The sequence below is a fragment of the Solea senegalensis genome, linkage group LG21, assembly GCF_019176455.1.
Source record: "Solea senegalensis isolate Sse05_10M linkage group LG21, IFAPA_SoseM_1, whole genome shotgun sequence".
Taxonomy (NCBI): Eukaryota; Metazoa; Chordata; class Actinopteri; order Pleuronectiformes; family Soleidae; genus Solea; species Solea senegalensis.
This window is the reverse complement of record NC_058040.1, coordinates 4,903,546-4,911,913: the sequence shown is the minus strand read 5'-3', so window position 1 is coordinate 4,911,913 and position 8,368 is coordinate 4,903,546. Positions and strand designations below refer to the sequence as shown.

At 42.0% G+C, this 8,368-nt stretch overlaps 1 protein-coding gene across 3 annotated transcripts in view; it reads right to left on the bottom strand.

Annotated features, from left to right (window-relative positions):
* Positions 1-537: 537 nt before the first annotated feature.
* erbin (erbb2 interacting protein) overlaps positions 538-8,368 on the bottom strand; it is a 46,284-nt gene continuing 38,453 nt past the window's right edge. For 2 of the 3 annotated variants that reach the window (XM_044012084.1, XM_044012083.1), the window contains exons 21-27: positions 6,845-8,360; positions 6,217-6,360; positions 4,980-5,036; positions 4,703-4,870; positions 3,843-3,935; positions 3,683-3,757; positions 538-3,565 (exon numbers count right to left, since the gene is read on the bottom strand). In XM_044012084.1, the coding sequence (XP_043868019.1) occupies positions 3,458-3,565; positions 3,683-3,757; positions 3,843-3,935; positions 4,703-4,870; positions 4,980-5,036; positions 6,217-6,360; positions 6,845-8,360 (2,161 nt within the window). In that variant the 3' untranslated portion in view covers positions 538-3,457. The remainder of the gene's footprint in view (positions 3,566-3,682; positions 3,758-3,842; positions 3,936-4,702; positions 4,871-4,979; positions 5,037-6,216; positions 6,361-6,844; positions 8,361-8,368) is intronic. The other variant, XM_044012085.1, reaches the window with a different exon arrangement.

Genomic DNA, 8,368 nt, shown 5'->3' with positions numbered 1-8,368 from the left:
AAATCAAATGGAAGACTTTGTTGGTCGTTTAACCCCGTGTGATAGATCCCAGGCTCTGCTGTGCTGACAAATGGCTGAGGATTATGTCACTCAGTGAGAGACAACACAGATGAACCAAAACAGCCGTGCCGAGTATTCACTGGGTCTGCTGACAGTTTTAGACTTGACCTTTCTGACCAGATTGTTCTATGGCATGAATCAGAATTCTCTAGTAGAGTGAGTAAGTCAATCTAATTTTTCATGTTACATAAACAGCTAAAAATAACTGACATTCATCCCATGAAGAGCTGAAGTAAACCACACAAAAATCATGCTTCCGTTTGTTAAATCCTTATGAAAAATAAATGTCCAGCTCTACTCATTACATTTACATGTACCAAGTCCAAGATATGACATGTAAAGTCTACTTAAGTGCACATTTACGTGTAAAGAATGTAGGATAAACAATAATACAAAAGACAATTAAAATATTTAACCTTTACCTTTTTAGAGTTTTTTCCTCCAATAATCCTTGAGGATGAAACAAAGAGATCCTTGTTAAAGAGCATTAGTTTATTTTCCACAGGTTACTTCAGAAACAGGTCATTATGTACAAAATCTGGAATGTTGGATAAATGCATATCAATCTTCTCACTGTGACGGTTTCCAGAGAAACCTTAGAAATACTAGCTATACATTAAAACGGGTGCCTCTGCATCGCAATTTATTGCTGGTTTTACAATCGCAAGTCACTAATGCCAGTAATAATCAATTTTCTTTTTGAAGAGTATTTACAATTTGATTAGTAATGGTCTACACAGTTCAACAGAAGACTGCTAAATAAATAAGGACAACACAGGAGCGTAAGAAACAGACCAACATGGATGAAGAAAATGTGACATGATTTATCTCCCAAGATTGTCTACAATGTCAGACTCAACGTTTTTTTTTTGCCTTGAATATAAAGTGACCATTAACCCGAAGTAATTATTTTTTCCTCTACTCATAATAAGTCAACAGAAATCACCAACAAAAGTAAAACAAATAATATAAACAGTCCATCCGTGTAAAATAACATGTATTATTTGCCAGTGAATAAAAGTGGCCAATTTTCAATTTAAAAATTGAGGGCACAGCTTCACTTTCAAACAGCACGTACGAACATGTCAGGGATAAAAATTTAATTTCTATCATATACTGTACAAACAATTCAGTGGTCATAAATGTACTGCTGGGATTGACTGGAGTCATGAGTTAATGTTTTTATCATTTCCATTTTGTTTTGGAAACACGTCTCACTGAGTGACTTTTTTTTTTTAACCAGTTACAGGCTGATTTCATGCAACTCACAGGTACATTTAAAATGTGACAACGCTGCCTTTAAAAAAAACACGAGTGTCCTTCAACAGTCGGGATGTGAATTTTAAAACGCTATAAGTGGATTGACTTTTCAACAGTGGAAGTGGATTTACTACCTTTTTGCACCAATGAACACAAACAAACAGCCGTGGGCAAAGTGACACCAACATTCACTTTTACACAATGCTGAGAATTGTTTGTTTTTAGCACTATCGTACATATGTCCTGTGCCATTTCATTACAAAAAAGGATTTTTTTTTCTCTCAATATAAAAATCATGTAAAATCATCATGGATTAGTAAAAGGTTGTGTTAAAAAAACCAAACAATTTGATGTTTGAAATGACAAAAAAAGAAAAAAGGATTTGATATTGCTTTTTAAGCCATTTCTGCTGAAAATGTACTTGTGGAAATGTGAATATTGCTTGGAATCTGGGATCAAAGGTCCTTTCCCTAATCAAACAGTTCAAGGTCTATGGCACTTGACAATGTGTTTCTCCAAAAACGCTATTCTCTGTACAGCAAAGAAAAAAAACACACGAGACATTTCACTGCTCCCAAGTTATGAGTTAAAAAGCATGATTAAAACATTTTGTACAGACACAAAAGGCAAACTGTGGTCTTCAGCCATGTAAAAATGAAAAAAACTGCCACATGCTGAAACACTCATCGCATCAGTAACTGCCTTCATGAAAGATGAAGCCCTTAAAAAAAAACAAAAAACAACAACACCACACGAGTGAAACGTTCTTATTCAAATATCTTTCTTCACCGTCTCCTGCTTTTGCCTTCTCCTCTCCATTTCCACACTTGCTTTGGTTAACTAGCATAACCCACACCTGCGTTCTCTTGCTTAAAAGGAAAATGTTAACTATAAGGGAAATGCACAGAGAGTTGGACGAGGAGACTGACACCACTCTCATTTCTGGGCATATTTACAAGGCTGTGGCCGGCAGCTCGTTGACTTAAAAGCTGGAAATGGTGGTGAACTGCAATCGTGACCCTGTGCTAAGTTAATAAAATCCGCCTTCCGTTAAATAGTTGCCTTTGATTGACACGTTTTACATCATGATTATGGGGTTGAGGACTCTGAGCCACTGTCAGAAAACCAGCAGTAACTAAAGGACGGCACACTCTTTAGGCCCGGACAGAAATTAGCATGTAACTTTACATTAATAAAACATGTTCATGTTTGTTTTTGCATGTTATACAAATGAGATTTAACCTTATTTCCCAAAGTGTCAAACTATGACTTGACGAGCAAACTCTCATGTTCCCCTCAAGTCTGAATTTCCATCTCCCAGACTCACTGCTATCGCTGAGTGCATCTCTTCCAATTTCTTTCTCCCAAAACAGCACCGGTAGTGGTCAAGTCATGTGAGCTGCTGCTGCTGTGAGGATATCTGAGATGGATTTGAGTACATGTGACTCCATGACGGAGCATTTTCACAGGTTGGTGGAGGCGAGAGGAGGATGGTTTTCCTCTCCTCAACTCAATTGATATCACAAGAGAAAAAAGAATTTAGAATCCCAATACCACCTTGATCTACATTCATCGCCACATGAAAAGCACATAACACTGTCCTCCGTATATGATCGCTCCACAGAGTAAAAACAACGTTTCAACAGCTTAAATTAAAAGAGAAAGAAAGGCAAGGTGGACGACAGGAGAGAGAGGGAGCCGTGTCCCTCTAGTGGTTGATTTGTGTCCATCCGCAGGAAGAAAACCCCAAGTAATGATAAGGATTTATGAGTTTGGGACTAAAAAAAAAAAGAAAAAAGATGATCTGTACAGAGACCACAGTAAGTATTTGCATCAGAGCATCTTCAGCTTCTTTTGTATAAAAATATATATATACCACAGTGATGGCCTTTTTAGAGGACTCGTACTCGCAGATGTTTGCCGCCCTCCCACTCGGATCCACTACATTCAGTGGTTTCCCCCCCGTTTTTATCAAGGCTGTGAAGTATAAATAGTCCCAACAGGCATCAGCACAACAGCCTCTCATGTGTATAAAAATACAAGAGTCAACTTGAATGTCTCTTCTTCTCTCCTCTGACACTCGTCCTCTCCCCTCCCCTCCCACCCGTCTCCCTCCAGGAGTCCGTGTCAGTTGAGTCTATGCTTGCATGTCTCTTGAGATAATCATATCCACAGTGTTTGGAAATGTCTTCAGGAGGGACACTGCATTCCCGTGATCAATATTCACAAAGTTGTATCCGTTTGCCTATGGGGGGAAAAAAACACAGAAGTTGGATGAAAAGTCCCTGTAGACTCTTTAATCTTTCACAAATACTTTGCCAAGAGAGCTGGGATATTTTTGTTCAGGCGGCAGAAAGAATACCTGGATAATTTTATCTCCAGGCTGCAGAATCTTGGATGCTGGTCCTTCAGGCTGGACCCTTGTCACATATATACCCTGCAAACAAGAGGGAAATATTAAAAACCAAACAGATGAGGACAACATTACAGTGCTGCTCATAAGAAGTATGATGTGAATTTACGTTGTCATCTGGATGGAACGGGTTTCCTCGACCTCCCACTCCTCCTGATATACTGAAACCCAGCTCTGGATTCTTCTCCACCTTCACACGGAACTAAAACAGACCCACACACTTTCATTTGTACTGTATTCATAGTTGTTCATTCAACAACCGGCATGTATTAGTGCTAAAAAAAGGCAGGAAGTTACATTTTAGGTCATTAGAGACTCATCTATCTAGCTTATGAAACCAAGTGACTTTCTGGTGCATGGTTTCAGAAACACCAAATCTCAAAAATATACAGTTTTCTTAGAAGACATTATTTATATCAACCAATAGATATTATCAAAAGAGTGATTATATCAGTATATCTAAGCCAAAGTTTTAAAATAACAGTCCAATTTCAAATTGAAATGTAAACATGTGTCACGCAAACAGAACTACATATTTTGACAGTGTGTTGTGGTAATGCTTAAATCCACTACAATGTGAATATTATATATAAATATATATCTTTCACCAAATAGCAGGGCTGAACAATGAGGGGAAAATATCTAATTGCCATATTTCTGACAGTACGTGACATAATTTTTTTTTTGACATAGCCTCAATTAAATATTCACATGTAATAGATTAAAAGGAAGTTTGCATTACTACACGACATCATAGTTGCAGCCTTTTTTGTTTGGGTGATTCAAATTTCCAAATGAAAAAGCTCACTTAATTCTAGCTGTAGTTATCAGACAGTTGTACAAGTTCTCTTGTCAAGCTGTTCCTTTTACATAACCCGAGACAAACCAATTAAGATTTCCCTCATGTGATTTTTAATGTCTAATTTTTTATAGTAAGTATAACCACACATATCGGCACCCTTGTTTCACCTCTTGCTGCAGCGAATCGTGTGAGACTCTGGGTGGGCCTTGGGGCGGCTGAGAGACTTTGAGCATCAGGTAATCGATGAGCTGCTCTCTGGAAGGGTGACGGGCCATGGGCATCTGGTTCATCTGAGGACGGGCAGCAGGGCCCATCTGACCGTTCATCAAAGGCACCTGGAAAACAGAGAACCGCGGCGGTGAAGAACCAGCAGGATTTTCTTTACATGACAAGTGGCACCACGTAAATGCGAGACTGCAAAACAAAAGAGTATATAACATGTACTTTTCTGTGGGGGTCCATGGTGTAACTCTGTTGCCCCGGGGGTCCATACACATCATCCTGAAATGGAGGAAATTAATGATTAGTAACACTGCACCCAAACATCATGCCACTAAATCCCATTTAAAAACAAAACAAATATTTTCAGGAGACATTTTTCAAGTCGGGCAAGGACATTAGGTTAGGTTAGGTTAGGGACTGAAGGCAAGGAACACAATGATTAAAAACCTGAATGTCGAGTTACACAACACTGACTCGTTTCGCTAAGACAAGGATCTCATACTAGAAATTCTAATAACAACATCACTCGAATGAACACTTCTACCTTCTTACCTTTCACAAACACAGTTTTCACTCCCACACAAAACAGTGTAGAGTTTATGAAGTGATTCAGAAGTGATCAAAGGCTGGAGCGAAGGTGATGAACGGAGGCATTTAAAGAACAATTAAAAAGGAGAAGAGATCATGGTTACAGAGATGAGGTGTAGTCACAAGATGATTGGAGAGAAGTGGGGTAAAGGGAGGGTTGGTTTTGAGCCTGGCAGGTTTAAAAGGGGACTTTTGGAGCATATATAACACTCATATTACATATCTGGTTGTCTGCATAATAAGGCATGGAATCCTTGGAGACAAACTGAGCTTAATCACACCATAGGTTCGTGTGAGTCAGTGTTGTTGCCTGGATTCAGTCACTGGACACAGACTGTGACTATGCCAGAGCAGGCAGAAAAGCTAAAATTATGCATGCCTCACACAGCTTCTATGTTTTGTGAGGAAGTAGTTTCAGTACAATTAAAATAATCTTATAATTAGCTACAGCTCTGCAGTAATGTCACAGTTTTAACTGTACGATTTGTTTCCCCTCTCGTTCTATCATTAGAGACAATCAACCAACGATGAACGATGGCACGAAAATAAGGCCCCTTTTAAACACACGCATTTGAATTGAACAGTAAACGGCTCGTACAGCCATTTCCAGCTCAGGGTAAACATCACATGTGCAGTGAGGGGTTTGTGGTTGTGAGAAAACACATTGGGAGAGCTTGTTTCTCAACACATACTTTCATTTGTCCACAAATGGAAAAGTAAAAGATGGCTTCTGAGGATCAATACACACTTTCCACCACCGAGGGATTAAGGAATTTTCTCATCTTCTAAAGGATGTGAAAACTAGCACAGACGGGACTCCCTGGCTCAGTATGAGGTGGAGGAGCCAACTACACACTATCACAGTACTCACACAGAAGCCCAGAGCTGCGGGGGACTGTCCCTCTCTGGCACTAATGACCAGAGACCCTTGGCTGGCATGCATATCCCTACAGCTGCTGTAGTGAGACCAGCTCAGCGGTGCATTATGGCAATTATAGGAGCGAGACAGCATATTCTGAACAAAGGGACGACATGATACAATCAGCACCAAGCGTCATGTCAGCGGTGGCCATGCAAGAATCCACCAGTGGAGAATGACAGCAAAGGAGACAAAGATTTACAGCATACACAGAAAAACATGCAATGAACAAGAGGCATACTGCAGACAGCTGGGTTAGTCAGCTAAAGAGTCAATTCACTCAAATATCTGTGATACTTATTTGCCTTTGAAACACTCCTATATAGGTGAATGTTTTGAAGGTTAAACATTGCGTCAAGAATTGATCCAACACTGTCAACAGTAGAAAACGTTTCTTTAGTTCCAACGATACCAGTAACCTGGAAAGAACCTGAAGCTGAATTTCTTTACATGCAAATATGCATTGCTTTAAGCAGAACAACTTTTTCCTCAACACTAAGGCCTTGAGACATACTTTTGTGGGAGATTTGTGTGAAATCAACCTTTTAAAAAAAACCCTCATCAGATTGATCCTTTTTACCTTTTCCATTTTCTTGGCCTCAATGTGACGCATCACATGGTCTCTCCAGTCAGTGGGCACCCTCGCTGCTCCCGGCACCTGTGCAGGACCGTCCAGGAGCGAGTGCTCGGACTTCACCCTGGTGTTGGGCCTCTTGCTGGGACTGCTGTGCTGGTAGTTGAAGTCACAGACAGACATGGTCCTTTCTGGAAGTTCGTGGGGCTGTGGCCGAGCAGGGAAAGGCCTGGAAGCTCCGGGTATGTCAATGCTGTAAGTGCGAGCGGAGAGGGGCCGCTGCATGGCCTGGCTCATTGCCAGCGGGCCCCTGGCGAGGGTGTGTATGTCTCTGTATGTCAAGTATTCCCCCTCGGGCAACTGCATGCGCCTCGGGTCACCCATTGACGCTGTGGAGGAAGAGCTGCTTTGCCTCTGCAGAGTACTACTGCGAGGCTGACTGCCAGTAGAGTGAAGTCTTTCTTTAGCCCACATGTCCCCAGAGGGTTTGGGGGCCATAGGAGTTCCCCTTTGCTGCAGTGGTAGAGGGTAGGGAGGTGCCTGATTGCGATTGGAGTAGTTGGTGTTGGCTAGTGAATGTGATGGAGGAGGGTGGTAGCCTTGGTGCTCTGGGGGCATGGGCGTCCTCTGGGCCCAGAGACCATCTTTTGGCATGGCACTGCTTGTGTACTGTACATTGTACTGAGGAGGATGGATGCCCATGGCCATGCTGGAGGAGACTGGGTATCTGCTGGTGCTGGCAGGAGGTTTAGAGGAGGAGAGCAGGTCTGAGGAAGATGCAGCAGAGCCTGGGTAAACCTGGAGATTCTGGTCATTGAGTAACTGACCAGCAGACTTGCTCCTGACGATGCTCTGGCCCTGAGCTCCTGGCCCCGGGCCAACTCCTGCCATCCTGGTCATTGATGCTGCTTCATAGGTGTCGTCATTCCCTTCAAAGGAGAAAAGCTTCATACCCCCACCTTCTATGTTGCTGATACTGTGGGACTTCATCACCTGCTGGGGATGGCACCTTTTCTCTGGAGACAGTTCCTCTGTGCTGCGAGACAGAGACATGTCACTGCTGGCTGTCACGCCTGTCGAGGCCACATGCACAGCAGATGTCTCCATTCTCACTGCTTGGCTTATGTTCCCCAGACGATTGATGGAGTCACTGACCTGCTGGTTTCCGTTCTGTAAATGGTCAAATTTGTCATTGCTATAACTCTGTTTGCCGCCCAAGTCTTGCTGCGCTAAACCATTCTTGGTTTTGTCCATCTCATCCAGCCGAAGCATGTTGTCGGTCGGAGGCTTAGACACGTTCATATTGATCTGGTCCCACTTAGTATAATTGTTTTCCATACCATTGTTTATTCCCTTCTCAATGAAGGCCAACCTGGCTTCCATGGACAGGTCGTAGTCACCCATTTTTTCTGGTGGCATCTGCTGGGTTTTCAAAAGGGCCTGGAGGGACGTTTCAGAGCCATTTCCATTATGGAGGAGAGGGGTGGTTTCTTTTGGCTGGTTCATATTCTCATCTTCTTGCCTAAAACA